The sequence below is a fragment of the Chaetodon auriga genome, chromosome 1 (assembly GCF_051107435.1).
Source record: "Chaetodon auriga isolate fChaAug3 chromosome 1, fChaAug3.hap1, whole genome shotgun sequence".
Classification (NCBI taxonomy): Eukaryota; Metazoa; Chordata; class Actinopteri; order Chaetodontiformes; family Chaetodontidae; genus Chaetodon; species Chaetodon auriga.
The window spans coordinates 27,715,599-27,742,151 of NC_135074.1; the positions used below are offsets into that span (position 1 = coordinate 27,715,599).

General features: G+C 41.1%; 1 protein-coding gene across 3 annotated transcripts in view; it reads left to right on the forward strand.

Moving 5' to 3' along the window:
- The window catches only part of tspan4a (tetraspanin 4a), a 127,676-nt gene that overhangs the window by 79,070 nt on the left and 22,053 nt on the right, over positions 1–26,553 (forward strand). For all 3 annotated transcript variants that reach the window (XM_076733077.1, XM_076733068.1, XM_076733059.1), the window contains 2 exons: positions 320–511; positions 10,772–10,846. In XM_076733077.1, the coding sequence (XP_076589192.1) occupies positions 320–511; positions 10,772–10,846 (267 nt within the window). The remainder of the gene's footprint in view (positions 1–319; positions 512–10,771; positions 10,847–26,553) is intronic.

Here is a 26,553-nt window from a genome sequence, read left to right on the forward strand (position 1 = left end):
TTCTCATTAACTCTCTGCGAAAAAGCAAATAGAGAAAAGTTCCCAAATGCAGAACAATTCCTTTAAACTGCGTTCGGTGGGGGACGCTTTACTCTGCTACCGCTGTTGATTTTATATCCCAGTTTTTGACAAGAGTGTTCCCTCTTCAATCTTTGTATGCTGTCGCTCGCATGCAGTTAAAAAAAACAAACCCAAAGCCACAACAAGTCTGCACATATTTTTATGCATCACCTTGTTTGACTGTGTTTGTGTTAAAGATGAGTTTGGCTGTGTTGTTAGCGCTCTGACAGTTTCGTGTCCCTTTGTGTTTCCTCTGCAGTTGGGAGGATGCGGCATACTGGGGGTGGGAGTCTGGCTCTCAGTGACCCAGGGAAACTTTGCCACCCTATCATCATCCCTTCCCTCCCTGTCGGCAGCCAACCTGCTCATCGCGGTGGGGACCATCATCATGGTGATTGGCTGTCTGGGCTGTGTGGGGGCTGTCAAAGAGAGCCGTCCTCTGCTGCTGACGGTAAGTTATTTGCCAGGATGGCTTCTGATGCAATCACTGAAGACAAGACTGTGTTGATGCGATGGTCACGTTCTTATATTCATTTTGTTGTTGTTTGCGTGACAAAAAACATCACTGAGTTTTGATAAAAAGTAATAACCTCCTCACAAGTTTCTGGTTTGGTATTGGTCAATGGCTGAACGACAGGGCGTGCTGGAGATTCAACATCATATCAATCCATCTCATGAAAGCTTTTCCACTGACTGTTGTGAGCAGTTTGGGTGAGCTTCACAGAGGAAAATATCTCGCACACAAGAAGTCTCTGATTTTACATCTGGGGTTTGTTTGTGATAAACAGAAGCAGCACTGCACAGTTATTACGAGTCTTAATAATCACGATGGCTTCAGGGACAGCACTGACAGGAACGAAAAACTTCATCAAGACTGAATCGAAGGAGGAAGCATTTGAGTAATTACAGCACAGTGATGCAATTTCTATTGTGCATTCTGTGTGGCTGTACTATGTGAAAGGTTAAAATGTAAAGGTTCTTACATCTGACAGACGACCGCTAACGATACTGACACTAACATTAGCGCCACGGACTGACGGGACCATTTGCTTGAAGGTCAGGATTCAGAATACTTAAGCTTTCAGCAATTATATGATATGTTTATAAGGGAACAGGGACAGTCAGGCTGCAGAACGTTATCCACCAGCTGTCAGTTTACATCCAACAGCCACAGAGGTGGCTGCCAACTGCCTGTCTGCCAAATAATCATCTAATGCCGTTTATCAAGAGGAAAACCCGCCACTGGAATAAAGACTCTCTGTTCCTTCAGACGGCAAAATGGTGCAGTTTTTGAGAGAAGCCACCTTTGACCAAGCTTAAATAGTACAGACGCGCAGAGTTTACCTTTGTGGTTCACTCACAAACCCACAGCATTAACATTGATAAGGTGCAGCTGTTTAAATTTGCCATTAAAATTGATGGTCATAACAAAAATGCTCACTTTCAGCTTGTTAAGATGTTGTTAAGTATGTAAATTATGGCCTGCTGACAGCTCGTTGAGATATTAATATTAATGTAAATGATGCGTAAAGGCTACACTAACTACAAATCATCAAAAATGACACAAGGCCTAAAAGGTGACTTGACTGCAAACAATCGCTAAATTGTGGACTTTATTCAAAGCCACATCCATGTTTCCTGTGTGCAGATGGTCCGCACTGGCACAACTTCAGTGCTGTACGCCTGCAGCATTACACAGACAGCTAAATCAAGGTAAACAAGGCCAGTGTGTAGGATTTAGGCAGAAATGTAATATAATATTCGTAGCTATGTTTTCATTAGTGTATGATCACCTGAAAATATGAATTGTTTTCCTTTTTTTAGCTTAGAATGAGCTTTTATGTCTACAGAGGGAGCAGGTCCTCCATGTCCAACATGTTGCACCGGCATGTTTCTACAGTAGCCCAGAATGGACAAACCAAACACTGGCTCTAGAAACGGCCTTGCGTGTTTGTCAGGTCTTTATTGGCAACTATGGGGTGAGTCGAGAGTCACTACTAGATGCAATATAACCTGCATAACTTAAACAATGTGTGCATGTTAATGTAACTACAGCAGCGATTCTGCTGACAAGGGCAATTAAACCCTCCTTAATGGCAATAAGGGGATTGACAGTATCTTGTTAGGGCTTCAGTGGAAGCATAACAAGTGCAGATGCTGCACTGTCCATCACGGCAGTGATTTACAGTGAATTCTGTTTTTGAACTGCTTTACTTCTATTACATAATCCCATTTTAAGTCATCTACTCTCCCCCATTTCAGTCAAAATTACATCTGAAATTTGTGTGCTGGTTGTTCTAAAGGCTAAATCAGCAGCAGAAATGTGGAACCTCCCACTATTCAGCATTCAAATTTAGTAAAAAGCTTCAAATGCAGTGCGGCTACCTGCAGTTTCAAAGCACACTGAAAAAGTACATACAGTATATTACCTACAGTTAAGGACTATAAATGATTCCCAAACTTTCCTGTTTGGTCAATATTATAATGTTTTACATACTAATATAAATAAAGTAAAAGAAATGTCTAAATAAACAACCAGCAAGATGTGTAGAAAATGAATTTCCAGCAGCTGTGTGCCACGATGATTTATGATATGAGTTTACAGCACGAGTGTTTGACACTCCACTGACCTGAATTTGCCATAGGGAAAAAGAGGTATATACACACTAATATGCAAATCAGGGCACAGGAAGTGTTTGACATAAAATATTGAACATTTTTATGCTCTAATTTATACAAACGTAGAGCCGAGCTCCACTTTCAAGCCAGGCATGCCTGATAAAGTGTGACCCCAGAGCCTTACAAGAGTGATAAGTATTTTGATAAACAAACAAGCTCATGTAATCAAGCACCAACAGCGTGCAGCATTTATCAGAAAGAATAATTCTGGGAGGGGAAAAAATAGCATTAATCATAAGAAAAATGGCACAGCAGGAGAAAGCAATTATGAGCTCTGTGGGAATAAGTCTGAGTGTCGATCATTAGCATGATCCATGACATTTTCCCCACAGTGACCAGACGAATTCCTGCGCTGTGTCAATATAATGAGGCCCGGCGAATTATAAGTCTGCTCTAATGACTGACAGAGCCGCCCGTTCTTCATGGAGATTAGAAAAGACTTTTCTCCCATCAAATTTCAGGGCTAATTAGCATGTTGATCACTGATGAGGGACACAGAGTACTGCAACATCACTGTGAGATATTTGAGGAATTACTGTGCTGACAAAAGTATTATTGCCTTCAGTGTGTTTTCGTAATTTGTAACAGCAAACATCATAGCTAGTGGCTTACAGTTGATAAAATATGCTTTTTATTCTGCGATGTTGATGATGATTTTCAGCTTTCGTGTGAATCTAAAGCTTCACACATAGACTTTCTTAACACGCAGCCAGTCAGTTCCTCGTTTAAGCTCCGGTCGTGATGTTTGGTCGACGTATTCCAGGAGCCTTTAAAAGAACAGAAGACCTATTTTTTTTTATCAGCTTCATACTATGAGTGATGAAAACACTCTTGGAAGTTAAGTAACTGGAATTTAAGTCTTCTTCATTTTTCATCTTAGACAATATTAGGTGACAGCTTGAGCTCGTCCAAGGTCTCAGACAGACGCTTGAATCATCAGATGAATAACTGCATTACAAAGTAGAGGGGCGCTCGAAGGCTGCAGACCTCCGCCAAGGCTAAAAGTCCGCTCCTCTATAATATGCAAATGTGCAAGAGTAACCATGTCAGGCTATATTTACACAACTAATAGAATTATGTCACAGTATGATTGTGCGCGGCTGAAGCAGCATCATCTCAGCTGTGTGTGATTATGTACTCACATACTTAAAGGCCCCACATTAAACTCATTTTCAGGTTCATACATCTATTTTTGGTGTCTACTACAAGATGTTTACATGCTTTAATGTTCAAAAAACACATTATATTTCTCATCCTGTCCATTGCTGCAGCACCTCTATTCACCCGCTGTCTGAAACACTTTTTGTGCCTGTCTCTTTAAGGCCCCCCTCCTGAAAAGACCAGTCAGCTCTGATTGGTCAGCTCTCACAGGCCTGATTGGCCACCGTGAGCTCTGCCAGCGTTTTTACAACCACGACTGTGGGCGTGGCCGAGGGGGTTGACTGTGTCGATGTGACATCACAACCTCACAAAAGTCTTAACAGCTCCTTTAAAGGAACAGCTGCTGTATGCATTTCTTAGCATTTTGACACTTTCACAGTATTTATATATTTTCCTGCCTACTGAAGGAAAGAAGTCAGATATGACTCGCAAGGTGTACTTTGGTAACATCCAGTCACTGAACATGAAATCTGGTTGTGTCTGCTGGCAGCAGCGAGTGAAAGCTAAAAGTTTGTATAGTAACCTGAACAAATATCCAGGCATTTTTATCAGTTCAGTTTGCTGTTTGGTATAAACTTTGGATGAATTCAGCAACCATGGTGCAATGTTTTCTTCCCAATTACAATAACAAAGCACTTCTAGTGTGCAACTTTGATTTGTGCTTCTAGTTGGCTTCTTCTCCACAGTAACATTAGTGTACTGGAGTACTGTCATCACAGTGAGGTTGCTTGGCAGCCAGCAGAGACCTCAGGAAGTCACAGGCCGAGAATTGTTCAGGCACATAAACCCCCGTAAAACCACAGCTTGCTGTTTCTACACTTTGGTTTGTTCATTAATGAGCTTTAGAGGTGCTGGCAAGCAGAGCTTAATACCTTTGGATGAAGCCAGTCAAGCTATTCCTGGTTGTTTTCAGTCTTAATGCTAAGCTAAGCTAGCTGGCTGCTGGCTCTAGCTTCATATTTCATCATTTGAGTACACTGCACCAGTGATGACATTAAAACAGCTTTTGGAACCACATCCAATACCACATCCTTTTGACTTGAAAATAAGAGCTATTTGGGGAACACTGAATTTCATCATCAGAGTAATGGGCAATTAAAGTTTCCATTTCGGACAGTCAATACGAGTGCAAGGCAAAGGGCACAGAGGAGGTGTGCTGCGGGTCTGTGACCTAATCTGCTCACAAATTTGTCTCAAAGGTGAGATCACTGTGGTGTAAATGGAAGCAGGTTGTTTATCCTGAGCAGCCTTACAAGGCTCTGAGATATAGAGCCTGTAAAAATGATTAGACCCACCATATAAAAAGAACACAGCTATCACCTCAAAGGCTTCCCTCCATAGATGCTCGAGGCAGCAAGATCCCAAAAGGTATTGATTCTGGAGGCGCTGAAGGACTGTGTGCCTGTAATGGATGTGCCACTGTAGCTTTAACACTGCGTGGAAATCACAGCATGGACGCACATGAAGGAATCAATCCCTGGGCCTGGACTTACAGTTCTCATCCTGACGCCCTGCCAAGCCATCAGTCTCTGCTAAACAGGGATTTCAGCACTGCTGGCCGAACAATACATCACATAAATAACATGAGTGCATGCAAGGGGGCCTCTGGAGTGTCTTATATAAATTTTCATAACGCGTGCAATCTGCATTTAGACGTTAGCGGTCAATAAAAGCCAGTGTTCTTTAGATATATGAAAGTCTACTTAAATGCTGAGTAAATATTACACCATAAATCCCACCACTGTAATGCAATAAAACAAGCTGCAAACAGGAAAATGCTTAAAGAAAAGCTGAACCGAGAGGAGCTCTATTCTGGTCGCTTGAAAAGTTGGTGTCCTGCTGGTTTTTGTCCCCCCTGAAGACGTCATTTAGACCAGTTGTGGCTCATTAACCCTCATGGAACAAAAACTGTAATGGAGCAAAAACCTGCAGGGCACCGGCCAAACACAAGCAGAATTGAGAGGTCTTCAAGGGCCACTTCGCTGACTTTTATCTCTCTTGTGAGAGAGTGACATGTTAATAAACACCATTACACGTGTCAGTGCTATCTCTATCTCATAGGCCTGCACAGGGAGAGCAGCAGCAAGAAAAAATACACTACAGCTTTCCTGGTTTCAAATCCTCAGTGTTATCTGGTGGTGAGAAATGAGAGGTCTTGAGGCCAAAAAACGAATCTTTCTTGCTATTTCTCTGCCTGCGACTACATGATCAGGGTAAGGATTTCAGGGATGAAAGCAGCCTACAACATACAGAGTGTACTGTGATGGTTTATAGAAAGGGATGTCACACTATGCAGTGCACAGTAGTGGAAAGCAATGTGGAGGAACTATATGTTGAGGCAGTATATCTATATATTATATATTTATACTGTCTACTTCTTCTCCACTACATCTCAGAGGATAAACATTGTATTTTATACTTCACTGTACTGCAGTAATTATTAGTTACTTTTCAGGTTTAAGACTGTACGTTAAAGATAGATGATAACCTTATAAAATAGGGTGTATTGTTAAAGATTAAACAGGTGGTTCCTGACATTTCTTCCTTGGAGCCCATTTCAGATTTCTTAGTCTTAGTTGTTTAGCAAAGTGAGATTTCCCCTTCAAACCCTTTAAACCTTTACAATAGAGGTCCAAAGAGGTCAAACTGTCCAATATTTCACAAAAAGCAAAGGTCATCACCAGTTATGTCCTGTAACTCTGAGGTTGGGAACAACTGGACTAACTGTATATTAAATAGTTAGAACTACTGTTATTATTATTATTAAGTACTGTTATTTACTACCAAATGAGGGACTCATTGGAGTTTATATATAGATAGTTGCATTGGTATTTTAACTGAAGTAACGGGTCTAAATACTTCCTCCACCACTGACAGGACATAGCGATAAGTTTGAAAATCAGACGGATGTTGTTTGACAACAGCTCAGGAAGCTGTGAGGATTTTAGCTCCATAGAAAACCTGCTCATGGCCCTATTTTGTGTCCTTTCATTCTGATCTCATATCAATCTTTTCTGTAGTTATGGTGCTGGAAGGCACAGAGTAACGTGTTTCAGTTTGAATGATGACAATCCCGGAAAAACATATCGAGCCTGTTCTGGTCCTTTTGTAATGGGATCTGAGTCTTTGTTTATAATAAATTATCACAGTGAGACACCGAGCGCACACAAGCACAAAATCACATCAGGTTCAGCGTTAGATTCCAGCTGAGATATACGATATTCATGTCCATTTACTCCAACTTTACTTTAAACACAAACTACCATTAAAACAGAGGAGTGGATGCACCGCCTGCTTCGTCTGTCACATAAACAAGTGCGTCTTTACAGTCTTGTTAAGCAACAGCCTTTCACAGCACTTTGGAGCAAATTGTGTTGTTTTTTGTTTTACATCTCAATTAAATTTTTTTAACTCAGAGAAAAAGACCTGTTTGCAACCAGCTGTTTCAATGTTTTATTATTATTAACAAGACTGGGAAGTTGGATCTGTCCTAATGAATGAATTATGTTTCATCAAGAAAACAACAGCTTCTGAGCGATTCCTCGACACTTGAGTTAACTGGCACACTGTTATTGCTTTCATCATCATTAGACTTTCTACGAAGTCCACAAATGGATCTTCATCATGTAAAATTTCTTGTAGTATATCATAAAAGCAAAATGCAGTATTTTGCCATCAAATGATCCCATTGAGTCTGGTTATTGCCTGTGGTCTAAAGAAGAGGAGTCAAATTTCTTATTAGGAGCAGATTAATGGGGAAATGTTCAGAGAGCCACAGGGAACGGGTCTGTTTGTTTTCCAAGTGCTGGTGAGTATCAGTTTCTCATTCTTAACGATGTCCCTCTGCTCTCTGGTGTGAGTTCACGGTCTCGAAGAAACACCAAAGAAAGCAGTGGAGCAAAGAGGCATTTAGAGGCAGGGAGTCAAATGATAAAAAGGAGAGAAAGCAAAGAATATCACAGCCTCTGCCTTTAATGTTCCTTTCTTTGTTGAAAATGTTAAAGTTTAAAGGCTTAGAACACCTACATGATGTGTGCATGAGCCATCAGAGATTGACAAACAAACTACGCAGCAAAGCAGCAAAATAAAATGTCTGAGTACCATCACCAGCTGCAGCAGGCAGCTGTTTTCATGAAAAGCATCCTGATCAACCCGAGCACTACCTGCCCAGCACCAAATGACAAACTGACAACGACAGTGACTAAAGCTGTCAAAGAAATGCGAACATCTTGCAGGAGTTGAAGGAGACCGACCAGCGCGAGAGGGAAAGTGATTATTCATTACATCATTTGACAAGGCCGGAAAGATGATCCAGATAAAGGCTAATGTTCTGCTGTCAGCTTCTGAATTTTTCGGTGATTCAAATAATTCTGGTGTTCTTCTCATTTACAGTTTTTCCAGTTGGAAGGACAACTGAGCTGTGTCTGCTTGTTTTGGATTAGGTTTGCCATCTGGCCAAGAATCGATTAATGCACCTCGAAGTAGGAAGAACGTAATCCAGTAGGAAGGTTAAAGTGCTCGTGGCATCATCAGTCTGCTCCACAACTCTTGACCAGAGCCTAAATTTCTCACTGTGAAGCTGCAGTTGACACTTCAGTCTTTTAATACTGCAGAGGAAAAAGACTTTCTTTAAAGCATCAACAGCAGGTCAAGAAATATCACGAAAAGACAAAAAGGCACAGATTCAAACTTAACTTTTGCCTTTTTTAGAAAAAAAAAATATCTACCTCTGTGTCTATGTTGGTCTCCCTCATTTCATATTTTATATCTAACTTTTTTTTTGGTTGCAGAGCTGTGGTGCATAATAAAAAAAAGTCAAATATAGTGACTGTCTGGAGTAGAAACTCCTTCAAAATATCAAATATTCAGAGTCTTTCTTCACTTGACTGAATTGTAGTTTGACATTACCCACTGGCTTGTTAAAGGATGTCATCAGCCCCAAAAAACTCAACCCACAGTGCGGCACATTCCTTCAGTTTAAATAAACACCTAATTGGAGTTGCCTAGAACTTCACACAACACGGAGCGTTAAGTTCAGGCAATGAAGCCTGACAGAACAATATAAATTGATTTCAGACGGTTATTTAAGAGCACCTCTTGAAAGAAGCACGAGTGAGTCAAAGGCACTGTGGGCAATATACTGTTATACCAAGCCAGTCTCTCACCTTCCAGTGTTGCCATGCTTAGTGATTCATTCATGCAGGTGCTGCCAAAAAGACCTCAGGGGCAACTGGCAGCCCTGCTCGATGCCAGTCTTGTGAACTAACAGCACTCTCATCCACTGTCAAGCAAACGCCGGGAATACACAGAGGACATGTAGCCATGATGTCTTTGAAAAACAACATCTCTGCTTTTGAAATCTGTTTTGACCCTCTGAGATGGTCTCATGCTTTCTGTGGCTCGCTCTCAAGAAAACAAAACTAAGAGTCAACAGCCGGCCTAGCAGCTCTGTGAGGCTGCGCTCCAGCATGGCGGTGCTTTGAGCTAAATGCTAATGCCAGCATGCTCAGAGTGACGATGTTAGCAGGTATAATGTTTACCACGTTCTTAGGCTCAAATCAGGTCTTTGATCTGCGTGTTTGTTCTGAATCTCTCCTATCTAATAAAGGTTAAAATTGCCAGTATCAAAGTACTGCAATGATCTGTCTGTGCGCCCATGGGTACGCTGCAAACATGAACTGCTAATAGCTACTTTTGCATACTTTTATCCAAATTAAAAAAAAGAAAAAAGAAAAGTGTGGACTAAAAAAAATGGTGCTCAACTTATGGGTGCTTCTATGGCAACTGAAGACCTCGTCGCTGCATTCACCAAGTCCCAAAATTATGACAATTTTAAGTCCAAAACTTACGGTATTAGTATTCCCAAATGGAAGTATGACAATAAATAGCCTAGGAGTAACAAAACCCATGAACTTTTTTCATACAAGTATCTAGATAGTTGTATCTAGATAACCTGATCCAAGATGGCCACCTAGGTGCTGCGCTCTCTAGTGCTTCCTTTGTTTTTATTCATTTGTCACTTCATTGTCTATTAAGTTTAATGTCTCAGCATTCTTTGTATATATTGTTTATGTAATATTTTTGCATTTTTGGGGCCTTTTTTTGGTCCTCGTCGAGTTGTATGCATTTCTTTTTTTCCCTATTCAAGTACGTTTAGTACAACGTTAAAACCGGAGTCACACTCCTTGTATGTAAACGCATATATTCTGATTCTGATTCTGATCCTGATCCTGATCCTGAAGTTGATACGACGTCTCCACACCTGGTGCCATGTCATTGAGATCTTTTCGTGACCCTCTGGAACGTCGTACCATTGTCTCTGAAAATATGTCACCCCTCCCTGGATCAGACAGCCCCTCCCATGTGTGAGAGCCACGTCCCAGCAGAGGAGTTGATGGATAAGGTCGTAACTGCTTTAAGCACTCACATGGGCCCGCAGGAAGAAGATGTATCACCCATCAAACACCTCATCCCGGCCGCCACTGTAAAATGTGGCTCTTTTAACAAATTCAAAAGTGGATAGAGGAAAACTGTATATCACCTCTCACGGTGTGTCCGACCTGCTGTGATTGTCCGACCTCCCCGGCGCTCTTTGCTCTCTTGATCTGTCAGTTAGAAATATCGAGGCTGAACAATCTACAGCGCTTCAATAATCTGTACTCAGTTCTCCTCGCAGGTCTACGGTCATTTCTTTCTTTCTTTTCTTATTTTTTTTCATTTCACTCACTCACATTCTGGTGTCTGCTGCCTTTTCCCTTCTCCTCAATTTATACTTCATGCACTCTTCAAAGACAGATGTCTATTATCCCCCAGTGGCCTTTTTCCTCGTCGCTGATAAATGGTCCTCTCTCTTCCCTTTGTGTCTCCACAGTTCTTCATCCTCCTCCTGCTCATCTTCTTCCTGGAGATTCTGTCCATCATGCTTTTCTTCATCTACCAAGACGAGGTAAGACACCTTGATGGCGCTCGCCAGGTTATATCCTGTGATTTTCTTCAGCTGAACAAGATAATAAGAGGCTGTGGTAATGCCCTTAATATGTCATGCAGATTGCTGATGTTTCAGATAGACGCTGGCATGTAAGAGGATGCGTCTCAGCAGCGAAGTTGTTTTGAAGTTCATACAAGCTCTGTTGTTTGTTGGTAAAGAAAAAAGCCTGTCAGCTGACATTCTGCGTAAACGACAGCTTAATGGGACTGAAATGATTTTATTTTGGTTGACGCACACACACTCACACACATCTTTGGGGAGATATCTCTGGGCTACGACCACGGAAAATACACACTGTCCACAATTTCCTTTCCTTGTTAATAAATCTCAATTTGTCTCAGCTCATCCATTTTGGATGATTTCCCCTGTAAATAAACGAGTCGGGCAGGAGAAAAGAAGCGGATGAGCCGTACCTCTCCTAATATGAATTTGTAATCCCTTCACATTTTTAGCGAAGGTTTTAATAACGCATTGAAAGGGCATGTTAAATTCCATCCATCTTAATCTTAATTAAGGGTTTGCGGGCTGGATTTTGGATTTATTGTGAAGTCTAACAGTGAGTACAACATATTATTGTTACATGGCGTTGCAAATATTAAGCACTAAAGACTCCTGTGAAAGCAGTGACAGGGTGTCTACTGTCCAAAAACATCTGTCAAACGCAGAATAACAAACATCATCCTGACAATGGGTATTAGTGTGAGATTAGTGAGATTTGACCACTGGAGGGAATTACATCCAAAAAAGTCTGGATTGATGTGATGAATGACTCAAAAGTTTGAAAATATGATCCAAGTGGACCAACACTCCTTCAAAGCCCTTGAAAATGATGTGAAGTTTGTTATCTTGTCATGCAAAGCTGCCGTTGCCTCAGTCTGAGAACTAGTCACATAATCACTTAACAGTACAATTAAAATTCTAGCCATTTTTCAGCATTTCTGCCTGAAAACTGACTTCGTTGATTAATGGATTATCAAAATCATCGGCGATTACTCTTCTTTCGATGGACTAACTGATGGGTCGACCGATCGTTTCTGCTCTGATTGCAGGTTACATTTGAATGAGAACTGAACTGTTTTGTAATTACAGAATCAGAAGTGCAAAGCGTGTATTGTTGTGTTTTGATTGAACTATTAGTCACATTAAATTACAGGCAACATGACAAGCAGCAACAACAAGAACAGCAGCAGTGAACAAATGACCGCCTCTCATTTCATGGTTGATCCTTTATCAGTTAGCAAGTAAATTACCATTTCCAAATCTGGACAGCATTCATGGCTGCAACTAACGATTGTTTTCATTGTGGATTAACATGTAAATTTATCTTAGATTGATTAATTGTTCAGACAATAAAAAGCAAATCGTTTTCCAATGCGTAAGGTGACATCTTTAAATTGCTTCTTTTGTTCAACCAACAGCCCGAATCGCCAAGATATTCAGTACACAATACACAAAATAGAGCAAAACAGCAAAATGCTCCCATTTGAGATGCTGGAGTCTGAGAATATTCAAGCATCTCTGCTTGAAAAATGACTTCAGTGATTAATGGGTGATCAAAATTGCTGATCATTTCTCTTCTGATGGACTGAGTGATGAATCAATCGATCATTTCTGCACGTTTCATCCAGGACGTGACAGTTTGGATGAGTTGATTTTAGACATTTTTATATCTGGATCATGACTCAAGTATTGGATAGTTAGATGAAATAACAGAATCCATCAAAAAGTGCTGCAGGTTCTTTAATCTCATTTAGTGAACAGTGTGCAGTGCGCCCCCTAGAGGCACTTAAATCAACTGCCGCCTTTTGCAGTGGAGCTTAGTTAAGAGCCCCATCAAGAATAATTGGCAATTTTTCAACCACTTGCGTTACATTATTCATGTGTTGGGACAGAGCAGATATCTCTGGAGACTTAGGCCAAGGCCAACCGTGACTCTAATGTCTTTGTATATTTTGGTTAAAAACAACCTCCTTTGATTTTTTTCCTCCATGTTTGTGTCTGAATTATATTTGCGTCCACAGACCTTGGACCTGCATGTGCTTTTTACTGGCTTTTATCTCTTTGTTATTGTAGTTCTGGCATGATTATATGATTGCCTAATGTGTTTCCATTTTGGTTTGTCTTTGGTGGCGTAACCCACGTATTTGTGGAGAGGCACGTTCTTCTGGGCTCTCAGCCAATCAGCACTGCTCTGTTTAGCCCTTAATGAATGTTGTCTTTTGTCACGCCTCACCTTTTCTCTTAGGAACTGTGTTCCCTGATGTTCCGTGCACCCCATTATTCAGCCTCTGAATAATTCAGTTTTGTCTACCCAGGAGGCGATTAGTGACAGAACAGAGTAAAAAATTAGTGATGGTCTAGATGTTCAGCAGAGCTGGTGCACTGGGGAAATTGCTCACAGTAAAGAATGGAGGCTATTGCCAGAACTGCCGTTGATATTTTCTGAAACAGCATGGGACTTGTTCAGTTTGTAAATGGTTGAATGTGATGACTGCTGGAAAATGGAACAAAAGCTGGGCAGTGTAATAGCACACAGCATATTTAAGATCATGGGTCAGTTTATTATGTGGCAAAGAAAGGACTTTTTGAAACTTTGCACATTCGCTGAACTTAAACAGTCACTCTGGTATTATGTTTCCATTAGGTAGCGTGTATGACCCCTTACCACAAAGACTCTTATTATCTGTGATGAATAAAATGGCCCGCTCTTTTAAAGTTTGCACTAGAAAACAGTAACTTCAAAAACTGCTCCTACCATGTGACGTCACTACTTGGTTAAGGTTGCGCAATGCAGGAGACAAGATGCAAATCCTCACTCTGATATTTAAAGCACGTGCTATGACAGTATATAAGAATGACATATATAATTGTCAGCTGCATCCCATATGATTTACCGATGGGAGGACACACTGCCAATACTAAGTGTTGTTTTGAGCATCCACACTGGCATCAATTGGACAAATACAAAGTAAAAAGGATCCGTCTCTCTCTTCTACATTGTCCTGTTACAGTTATTTCATGAAAGAATGAGGGAATTGTATCTGCGAAAACAGTTTCCTGTGATGTTAGATCACATTGTGGGCATGAAAAGACCTCTCAGTGAATGCACTCCTTGCTGCTCTGCTGCTGATGTGTTTAGCATTCACCTCGTTACTTCAGGGGAGAAACACACACAAAAGTGGAATAATCACTGAACATAAGAGGCACATCATTTGTTCTCATGGATGTGATGAAGAAATTAACTGAGAACAGTGTAAAGAAACGCTCATATTTGACTGAGCCTTTGATGGTTATGAAAACGTACTCTGTATTTATTAATGATGCACCACATAAATCAAGGCACCTTGCTCTCTCTTAAATGGCAGCACATCAGCTGCCTTAAATAATAAAATGTCTCCGTATCCTCATCAGTGATTCTGGCCCTGTTATGACTTATTATCAGCTCAAAACCAGATTGTTTGGTATAGCCCACCACACTCTATGACTTCCATCTAACTCCAGGTGTAGCACTGATGCCACTTAATTCAAAATTGTTATTATGACATTGAACACACTTTAAATCAAACTCAGGGCATTGAAACGTGAATTAAACTGCACTTTAGTGTTGTCTTGGCTCTGTTCATGAAACATAGTTTAAACAGGCTGAAGACGAAGAACACAGCGTAGCGTTTTAGAGTTCAGTTTATCATCTAGAGCTGCTTCTAAATAAATACTTGGGGTTATTTATTATTTGGGAAATTTACTTTGAAAATGGCATAAATAAACTTAGTGGGGAAAAAAAACACTCAACCCAGCCAAAATCGGCCCATACATCTTTCCATGCATATAAAATATTTTTGGAGTCACATTTTATGAGATCCTTGTCAGTATTACTTTGATTTTTATCCTCTAGAGGGTCCCACGGTTTTTAGAGCTGTAGTTTATCTCTGATTATCAGGACCCGCCGCTTTTCGCCTCCTCCATCACCATGGTAACTCCCTGGAAGGAGTCCTGCAGTTGAAGTGCAAGCCACTGCAACTCCACCGGTCTGCAGAGCCTCCCAGACGCCACAACTTAAACAGTGTGTGCAGCAGTAGGTGCATGTTGATGAACTCCATCTCAGGCTTCAGGGATGGTCACGCTCAGTGGTCCAGTTTATTACACCTGCTTTGGACCTGATAAAAGGCTCTGTGATGCAGCTGGAAGCAACTTCAAACAGCTCACAGATCGTCCGTGAAGCCGAAACGGTCACCGTTTGTTTCACTTTGTTGGTTCCTAAGGATGATGAAAAGGTCCGATGAGGTTAACCCCAGCGGAGCCACCACGACTCAACGTGTCAAAGTGGATAAAAATGAGCCTGACTCAGCGGCATGATATTGAAAATTGATGTATGGCTGTTTTATGCCATCTGCGCATGAGTTTACAACCTTGTCTGCTTGGCTTTATTATCACCTCAAGGGAAAATTACCCCACCAGACAAACATAAACAGAGCAATAACAACAGCAGACCACCAGGGATATTCTGTTTGAGGATTAGGGAACTATCAGCTATCTTCATAACAATAATCATTTGTATTATTTTATTTTCAATTTGTGGCTGTAGTAGCAGTGGTGTAGTAGCAGTAGGAGTAGCAGGAGTAGCACTGTAGAGAAAATCTGATCACAATAGTCCAAACTACTGGTTTGACTTAATGAGCCTCTCAGACCTCTGAAGAGTCGTTAATTAATGCTTGTTAGCACAATATGTATGCTTGTGTTTGATTATTAGCATGTGTTTTGATTGTTTTGGATTCAATCTGCTTCATAAATAAAGCTTCTTTGCTAGTAGTATGGCAGTAGTTCAGTCAGCGAACTCGCAGTGTGTGCAGCAGTCAAATATTTACATCCTTAAAGTCAACATAAAACAAAACCCTCGACTCGAGACCAGAGCTTCTTATGAGTCAGCCGGGCAGCCCCCCAAAATAACTGCAACGACTTCCAATTAACACCAGCACAGATGCCTCATATGGCAGCTAGATAGCAGAAGAGCAAACAATTAGCAGTCGACCAACCCAAAGACAAGCCCACAAGCAGATCTTCATGACAGCATTAAAGCAGCCAGCAGCAACAGCCTTAGAAAACAATGCCCAGCTCACAGCACCCATTCAGCAGAGCTTAACTCATCATATACATGCTGGCACAAACAGCTAATGTTTACCTTGTTGGAGTGAGCTCTGGATAATAAAGCCTTGGGGGCAGGCTGCTAACACGACACACAGAAACCACTTTTAGCTTGAGGCTTTTTGAAATTCTTAAAGTCTAAAAAAGATCATATAAGTCGAGTTACAACATTCATATTTCTGTAGCCCAGTTAGTAAAGTGCTACCTGACTATGTGATATTAGCTGGCACGTTACCGGTTAGCTCTAGACTTCTTTCAAAACTGGGCATGCAACTTCACTCAAAGCTCAATTCACTCAAAGCTGCCCTAACGCAAAACAACAGGACTGCTGAATGGCTAGCTTGTTTTGTTAAATGCTATGTGAACAACAGTGACAACAGCTACAAGGAAAATGGTCGGATATCAGCATTTTCAGGCCTTGCATGCTCACGCAGGTGTTCTCGCTTCCCCTGGCTAATTAGACCTCTGCTCAGTCAGGTTTGGGCAGATATTTGCACAGACTTGTGAGATATCACCATGTCCTAATAAGATAGGTCAGAGTAGTCGTGTGTACTTTCACAAAGCCTCCGAGGACAGGTGCTTCAAACCAAAAGGTCTGCATGAAAACAGTTGAAAAGTACAATCTCTTTTGTACTTAAAGGTGTACGTTTCCTCTTCCTAACAAGTGCAACAAAGGAGGCAGCAGGACATGTCCATCAAACACAGCCTGTACACGCCCACGCAGTCCGGAGGAGAAGTCTAATCAGGCATAACAAGCCTCCATCAACTGTGGCTCCATTCGGTGCCTCAGCAAGTAAAGCCAGTGAGCCAGCATGCACAGCACCAGGCTACACACACTACACACATGTGCTTGTCCTGCCATGACGTGTCAAAATGTCTGCTGGGAAAAGGTCTATGAGTGAAAACATAGCTGTCAAAGACTGTAAAAGAAGTTATTCTGAATGATGAATATTATACGTTTTGACAGCACATTTTTAAGCTGATATTTCTACTTCTGTGCTTTCAGTTATATTTTTAAATGCTGTTACTAGATGTAGAACCTGAGGAACGTGGTGAGACCTTTGCTGAAGCCAAAATGCAAAGAGCCAATACCAGCCTGAAGCTTCCTCAGCACTACTGGTTGATACACAGTTAACTGACACCAGCCAAAGCACTCAGATTTCAGACCGTTGCTTTAGGTGTCGCCTTCTTCAAGGAACATTTATGCACCACGAATGGAAATGTAACAAGATAAGAACTTTTCGGAGTGAGGTGACTTGTGTGATTGATAAAATTCTGTCTGTGGAGGCGGCCATGGAACCTCAGGTTATTATTTGGGGGCTGAGTCCTCCTGATCTTCCTTGGAGAAAAGAAGATTTCAGATTTATTGACATGTGCACGCTGCAAGCAAAACGCTTGGAATGTAGCTCAAGGCATGTCAATGGAAAAAAGTTACACTCAGACATAAATTGAATTTGTATGAAAAGATATGGGGACTACCAAGAATTCTGTGCAACACGGTGACTCAGGGAATGTGCTGATATAAGAGAGCGCTGGGATGATTTATGAGAGATGTGCGAAGTTTGTCTGAGCCTGTGAAATACCTTTTTTCCCATTTTTTACTTTACTTTTTGCTCATGTACTTGCTGCGACAAGCAAAGAGGTCTGGGAAGGCAACAAAGGGACAAGGTTACATGCTGTTATGTGCACTGTTATATCAAAATATACAGTTAAAAAATATGAAGTAGTATTTGTGGCAATAGTAGTTGGTGGTAGTGATAGCACTTATGGCAGCAGACTAGTAAATTCATTTAGTCTTCAAACAGCCTGCAGGGATGTTAAAAGGTCTCAACGAAAGCGCAGGTAATGGAGTGAATGAAAATCAACCAATCGAAAAATGACACTCAATAGCTTTGAAACAAGTAATAGAAATTATTGGCTATCCTGGCTCTAGCTCCTTGATAAGGTACCCCTGAGGAGCATGTAAAGCTGTTATGAAATTATGTATTGATAGGACTTGGACTCTGTTATATAAATAATCCAAATCCAGATCAATAACTGAAAAATTGTTTTCTGTGTGCACTGATTTAAACGGTGTATTACATCAGAATCCTTTACATTGCAACAGATGTATAAACAGGGGCCTCTTTGTGCTGTAATAGTTTTATCCATCCACTGTTTGAATGAAACCAAATATCAATATTTGCTTGTGGGTGCTCAGAACGTAGACGCACACTCAGCTCGCGCCGTGCTGTGTGAGCAGCTGAGAAGACATCAGTCGAACAGATATATCTGTGAACTATGAGCACTCTTTGATTTAAGATTCAAATCCAATACCCGTTTGACACCAACAGTGATACACCGCAGACTTCTGCATCTGCTGGGATCTTTGACTTCAAACACTGCTCGCAACAAAGGGCCCGTAGCAAAAAGGTTTCATTTTGACATTGATGGGTTAAAATTAAAAGAAAAAAGGCTGCCTTTAAACCGCCGCGTGTCATCAGCCTGTGATTTTCACGGCAGTTGTTATTCACCTTCTTGATGTACTGACTTCACCCCAACTTGCTTCATCTGCTTCTGCTAAAGTTAGTGATTTCCTGCACTCACAGCAAAGGCTTCTGACAACCAGCTGGCCCCAGGTGTGAAAAGTGGATTTTACATTTAGACTGAGGAGTGACGAGACAAATTGCTATGTGATGGAGAGCTGTGACCTTTACATAAGAAAGCAGCATGTCTCGTGGTTGTAGTCTAGTATAATCAATTCAGGGTACCTCGAGTGGAGGTGGTGATGCTTTGTTGAACATTGCTAGAAAATAGTCTTACACCTTTAATTCTGAGGCTTAGAGAAAAGGAGAGTTTTACAAATATGTGCAACAAATGGGAAAAGGCCTAATTAACATATGATATGATCCAAACCTCCAGAACAGGTACTGAATAGAACCTGCGGTCAGATTGTTCAAAATGAACTTTGAAACTCAACTTTATGTTGTTGTTAAGACAAATAAATCACGTCTGGCTCCACTGAAACTGTGATAGCATGATAGAAATGTGATCTGTATTTAGATAATCATACAAATCCAACATCCACTCATAAGAAACGACGCTGCCAAACAACAAAATGGGCCCAGAAATGCAACTGCAATGGTTATTTTTTTGGTTATTATATAGAGCAAGTTGAGTTATTTTCTATGCTAAAAAGCTATATTTGGTTAATCAACCAAATCTGATATCCAATCATAAGAACATGACGCTGCTGAACTACAACTGGGTGGAACGCTTAAGCTGTTTTTCAGTTTTTTATACGGTGCAAGTGGAGAACTTCCCTTTAGATGCTGTACAAGAGCATCCTGGTCGCTCAGTGATCTGAGATGCACGAAGCCAAAACGTGATCCACGGTGTGTTTATGTTTATGATGAGACCTGAAGCTGGTTATCAAACCTTATCAAACCTCAAACCTTTTGAGTTGTGACCTGAATGTGTCCAGAGCAGTGCGCTTCACAGACGGCTCAGTGCTGAAAATTAGCATCAGATGCTCACTCACATTTTGAACCCTGTTATCTTGTTTGATGAGACCTTTGCTGATTTAAATCACAATTTAGCAAATTCTATACTGTTTTTTAGGGAAAGTTCTTGCAATGTTTTCCTTGAAACATGCATCCGTTCAATACAAATAAGATTGTTTTTATGTGAGAAAACTAAGCTCAAAGTAAAGTAACGTACTGTAAATGTTTTCCTACCTTGTGGATGCACCTCTCTCTGACGTGAGCGTTCATGTAGTGTCTAAATCTGCCTCAGGACTGCATGGCCTTTCTTTACTCAGTCTCTTCTGTCCCTCTCACCTGTCTCATAAAAACACAAATAAAACAAGCACGAAAGTCAACAAATGACCATAAAACAGCTTCTCGTTTGACTTTGACTCTGCTGCAGCTGCATCATTACATGACTACTGTCAGAGTGTTTGTGCCACGTGGCTCGTCCTGCCAGGATCATTTGTGTTCTCACCTCTTCGTGATGTTAGTCATTAGGTCAGTGCAGCATGAGCGTTTTCCTCTGCTGCTCGGTGGCTGACGGTTGAACAAGGGGCCTGTCATGGGGCAGCTGTGGAGGTGATTTCCTATCTGCTGCTGTGCTTCGGGACGAGTCAAGGTGAGGTAATGCCGCTGTAAAAAGGAAGTCATGAAGAGCTACGGTCAGGCTCGATCCCCAAAAGATCTCATTCACTAACCCTGAGGGCACCGCAGCCATTAAAATGAATCATGGCCACTACTACACCTAAAACAGCAGACGTGGTGACCATGGGTTTCGTTCTGATGGTGCCATTTGCAAAACTTTGAAAATGCCTGAGTCTTAAAAATCAGTAACACGTTCTTTTAACTTCCTCTGCTAAGCTTGTGCAAGCAGTACTCGAAGATTTAATCAAAAGTCTAGTGCAGGGCTGCCCATAGTGGGGCTCATGTGCCAAAGTCGGCCCATCGTAAGGTTCAGTTTGGCCCATCAGATGTTTCCAGGTTAAAAATTCTAAATAACTAAAAATATAACTGTGAATCAGTGAGGCTGGATCCCTAATTACTGATTCTTTTTAATAATCTGAGCATGGCAGGCAGATTGAAGCTTTGCACAGGAAATTAGTCAATTAAGGGAACTTGGGATGCCAGCACCACTTTGCATCTTATCAAATCAACACATCACAGAAGGTGTTAGCTTTTGGCTCAGGACTTTTCCTCTCACATTTCAAGTCAATTTCATTTAAACTGTCACAAATCTGCCTCAAGTGCTCTTTGTGGTTTTAAGTAAAATGTCTCAACAACAGTTAGATGGATGAGGATTGGTTCATGTCCCTCTGAGGGTGATCCATTAAATTTTCAGTTTTCATTTGTTTAACACTCGTTAAAGAGCAAATACCCACAAAGCTAATAGCATTCCCATCATCTTCAGCTGTGCTGTGTTTAGTGCTAATTAGCAAATGTTAGCATGCTAACATGCTCGACTAAGATAGCAAACTTGTAAACATGTTACCTGCTAAACACCAGCATGTTTGCACTGTCACTGTGTGCACATTAGCATGCTGATGTTAGCATTATTCCATAGCCTCACAGCGCGGCCGGTGTGACTGCTTATTTTATGATACACAGTGAGGATTTGTTCTGCTCTGCTCTTTCACTGTGTTATCATTTATTCATGAAGCTGTTTATACACCCCTTATGGATGGTTCATATAAGTTTCAACTGTTGAAAACACTTAAAATGTCCTTATATCTGCCTAAACCTACAATACAGTGTGCTGCAAACAACTCTTTATATTTCTTTGTTAGCGTGTTACTGAATAAGCTGAAGTGATCGTTCATGCTTATCTGAGCAGGCACCTTCCCTGTTAAGAAGAAACAGTCTGCTTCTGCTGTCAATCGCTTTGTTTCATATCGTTGGATGTGTTTGCAACTAAAATCCAGTTTTTGTAGTGAAAGGATGTCTCATGGTAAATTCTGTTGACATGCATCATTTCTCTGGAGAACGGCGGCCTGTTTCTGCTGTCAGCCTCACTCTCACATCGCTGTACTCTCTTCTTTACCCTGATCCACCGCTGTTGGACTGAACACGGGAAATTGTGAAATAATTTGATAAGGAGACGAAAATGGAAAAAGTATCCGCTTGTGAACAGACTATAACTGCAACCACTCATGCGGGAAAGCAAACTACAAGTATCATATATCTAAAAGTGCAGACGATGCACACGTGAGACCCACTGAAACCGCATTTTGAGCTTGATTGCTCCACTTTTTCCACATCATTACAGTTTCAGCATCAGCCGTCAAAACATTTTAGCTTGTCAAGATATCAAAACGCCGCGCCCCTGTCTGAATACGTTTCAAGCCTCAGAAGTTTTCATTTCATGTAGACAGAAGAAATGCAATTAGATAAACACCCCTGGCTAATCACGTTGCTAAAATACACCCACATCAGGGCAGTGTTAATATGAGAGACAAATTGAGGTGATCAGCAAACAGACATTTGTTTATGGAGACTTGGAATATATGTGACAAGGGAATGTGCAGTTTGCAGGGCTGCAGATAATGTGGAGGAAGTGCAAAGACAATATAATAAATGATTTAAATGGCAATCTGGCTAAGATACTGATATGAGGAGGGCACACAGGAGAGCCAAGCATCTGCAGGAGGAAGCAAACTGGAATATGCAACCGCTCCAAAAATACATTAGAGTAAACCTGAAAACATTACGTCAGCCAGATACAGGCAGAAACTGATCTCAAATCAGCAGCGCTTTGGATTACAGGCCGCAAATTAAAGTTTAATTATTTAGTGCATCAGTATTTGATATTCAGATCGTAGGATCATGTTTAAATAGTTGGGCATTTGTCAATAAAAAGAGGTCTTTTATACAGATCTGATGTCGCGCTCACATCTTTGATACAGAGAACACTGTGCATTAGTGCTTTATCTTTGATTGGCGTTCAGTTCTTTTTAATACAATATTACCAAAATAATTATGTTTTACTCTAAAAACATGCAGAGAAGACAAAAGTACTTGTAAGACATAATTGGTGTCTGCAGGTAGTCCTTGTCTGCGAGGTAAAACAAAAAGTCATAAGAATCTCTTGCTGCTACAATAATTCAAGATGGACGTGTAAACATTTTTATCGACTCTCATGTGGATTATAAGAGGACAATGTTTATAATCTGAAGTTATTGAAGTTTGGGATTATATTAACACAATTTTTATATTGCAATGAAACTAGTTTTGTGTTGTTAAAACTGATAAAACTAAGACGTCCTCTGAGTTGAATGTCCACAGCCTCTACAGCGACACATAAGCTCTTTCTGATCCGACGCTCCACAGAAACTTGGTTAGGTTTGGAAAGAGATCATGATTTGGGTTAAAATGGCTTTTTCGTTAAGGTTCAGGGACCTCATGTTGCCGTCTCAGTTTCAATAATGAACACATGGTTAGAGTTTGAGAACAATCATGGTCATCCTTAAAAAAAACATTTTGTTGACTCATCATCCATCCTGAACTCCTCCACGTTGGCTTTGTGGCTTTATATTTACGTCACCTGTCTTCTTCCTTTGCTTCTGTCATAATCATTAAGGCCACTGGAGGGTTTGTCACTTGAATGTAAAAGGCTGTCGTTTTGGGGCACTTGCTGAAACAACAGATGTGCTGTTGGTGTAAATTGTTCTTTGTTCTTCTTGGGTCTTGTCATATCATTAGCAGCCGAGTGCTTTTAAGTGATAATACATTTCCACCAAGACAAAGCATTGGAAATGTGTGAGAAACTCCATTATGGACTCTTCCTACACTCTCCACGATGCAGTGTTCAGTTTGTTCTTCACTGGTATCCTGTAAACACAATGTTTACACTGTAATTTGTGGGCTGTAATCTGAAGAATCACCAGCTTTTGTCCATTTTGAGCTTTCTTTCTTGAGATGTCTGTTAGATCCTAATTTCACCTTCGTGTTTTGTGCATTAGAAAAGATTTTATATGAACAAAAAGTTTGGTTATTTAGCTGAAGAGAAACCCTCACTGTTGTCTTGGCTTGTCTGGAGCATGAATGATGAAACAGCACCATTTGAAGGGTTACACTTGAAATCCAAAGAGGGCTTCATGCAAATGTTAAAACCCGCTCACAGCACTGTCAGACATTAGCCACAGGTGAGCTGCAGGATCTTCCAAGACTCCACTGGTTCCTTATGGCAGCAGACAGAGCAGAGCACCAGTACTGACAGTCTGAGGGTTTGACTGCAGCAGAAATCACAGTGGATACCGAGTTTAAATTCACTGGGCTGCTTTGGATAAAATGAGTTAGTCTGTGTTGAAAAAAATGAAAATTGTTCAGTCTGGCTGGTTACATGTGCTGAGGTTAAAAACACTTCCAAATACGTCTTGCCAGATGTAAATTAGTTTTGGCAAATTTGTGCAGCTTATTCATCCCAATGAGTTCCAAAAGGCACACAAAACAAGACGTTTAATTACGCTGGAAAAAGAAATGTGAATGAGGAGCTGTCAGTCATGCACAAACTACAAAGGGGCTCTGTTGAGTTTCCCATTAGCTCCTAATATCTGCAGTTCAGCTTATAGGCGGACGTAATGTTTTGTGGGCTGCGATATGTTTGGCTTCTGCTCTGAGCCTTATAGCTTCCTCTGAGAACACCAGGGTCACTTCCTCAGTACTGTTAGTGGAGAAGTGGTGGTTTTATTGACCTGGGAGGGAGTTCATATTCTACTTTTACATATAAGTTCCACGAGCTGAGTTTTTGAAAGGCAGATTCTGATATTTTAGAGTCAAAATTCTTATATTTGCTGTTCTGGGACAAAAAAAATGAGTCAATAACCATTGTTTGTTTTCAAAATAAAAAATTCAGACAATAGATAATTAGTATTTTTTGTCATTACGCTACAGGATTCGCCTTCTGCTCATCACAAACTGGTCAAAGCCAACCAAAGAGCCAAAAAGAGAGCCCAACTGTTGGCTTGTGAAACGTCACATTAACTAGTTTGGTTTTGCACAGTTGCATCTAAAATTGCCACCTTCTGCAAAACTTTCCCACATTATATTTTAACATTTTACTTCAAGAAACAAATGAATGGAAGCCTGAGAGCGAGTTCAGGCCGTCTTCTCCAGTCAGCCTCTACACTCTGATGGCATGTGCAAGAAACTGTATATCCAATGCACCATGCACCGCTGACTCGTTCACTGTCAGGCCTGCTGCCACACTGCTCACCTGAAAGCTGTGCTGCCTTCGGCTGCTGCTGTTTCCACAGCATTTCAAAAGTCCTGCAGTATCCACCTGCTCTGAGTCTACGTCCCCCAGGGAGGGAAGTCATTATCTTTTCATCACGAATCCCCACTCGCTGCTTGAAGCTTCCTGGTGAAGAGTGACGAGGTCGAAGACCAGGTGTCAAATATCAACACAGTGCATCATCTATGTAATACATAATAATCCATTCCCTGTGAGTTGGCTGATTAAACTACAGTCGGAAAGGAAGCCGATAAAACGTGACAAAACCTCAGACAAAAGTCTGCCGAGATACGAAACATTTCAGGACAAACTGAAGGAATCCAGTGTCAACTTTAGAAAAAAGCACCTTTTGTTGTCAGCAGCTGCAGGCGAAAGCTTTTAAGATCTGTCTGTCAAAAAAGTTTCATTCTTCACTTTTTTGGTGCAACTACATGGAGGACCGGTCGTGACAACAACATCAAAAAAGAGGGATCTCTTGGTCGATTTTCAGGTTTCAATACATAAGTGAAAGCTCACAATGGAAGTCTCTGTTCAGCCTCTTGGATAATGAGCCTTGACCTTGTGTTATTGTCCAACATCTTGTCTAAAATCCTTCAGCTTACTCCTACCTTGATTAAGGCAGTTCAAGTATCATCCTTTATAGCCACGATTCTGCCGGTTCATTGCTTTTCCCCCGTTAGCGGCATTGATTGTCTACTCACGTGGTTTGCCAAGTGTTAATCAGGAACTGATTAGAGGCAGAGGATGGAAATTGTAATTGATTTGCCTGAGCTGGCACTGTAATTGATTTACCCCAGCTAAGGAGTGAGATTAGTAACTTAAAGGGGAATGCCACACAATTTTAATTATTTAGGCATGTTATTGCTGTGCCCCAGGACAGAATTACAAGTCAGAGACATAGCCTTGAATTTGTGACTTGGTACCGCCACTCATTATCAGAGGAGCGCTGCCAGATTTCACGTCCCACTTTACATGTTTAAGGGCAGGTTCTTGAGTTTACAGCTTTAGGGAAGAGTTGTTTAAGTTCTAAGTATTGACCGATCCGTCCTGAGCTACAGGAAGGGTGGCGAGCCCCTATAACTCCCTTTTGAAATGCAGTGCAACACTTCCAAAGATTTAAGCTCATATCCCAAGCAAGGGGAAATAAAGAGTAGCAAGTCATTGCACAACCTTGACTTTGGTCTAAATTGGGTCGGAGTCCAGGGAATGTAATCTGGGCTCCCTCGGAGGAAGGATAAAATGAAAGTATTTGCAGGGAACCAGCCCTCGCCAATAAGCGTGGGCACCCAAGAGATGAGGAATGCAGAAACCCAGTGGGACATTTAGGTACATTCAGAAGATACAGACACGGCCGGGCGACCAAATTACACACACTTGATACGACGGAAACATGACTGTTGAAATCGAACATTTAATAAGACCTTGATTTGGGATGATCCTGCAGTATACAGCCGCCAGCCTCACAGCGATGAATTCCAAACTTCAAGGCAGAAATTTAAGCTATGAATCAATAATGTTAAAATCCTCCTTTTTTAGAATCAGTAATGTCATTGTAGGAGATGAAGCACGGCATGTTTTATGCAGTTTGGCGTCTTGCGGTGAAATAATGTGTCCATGGGAAATCCGGAGGGAATATGATCACAGATCCTTCCTCTTTCTTTAATGCCTTTATCCACTTTATTCTATCTCTGCTTCTGTCTTCCTCCTACATTTATGACACAGGTAATGGATACCCACTGTTTGGAAAAAGCAAGAAAATTGAGCCATTTTTCCTCTCATTATTTCCTCTCCTC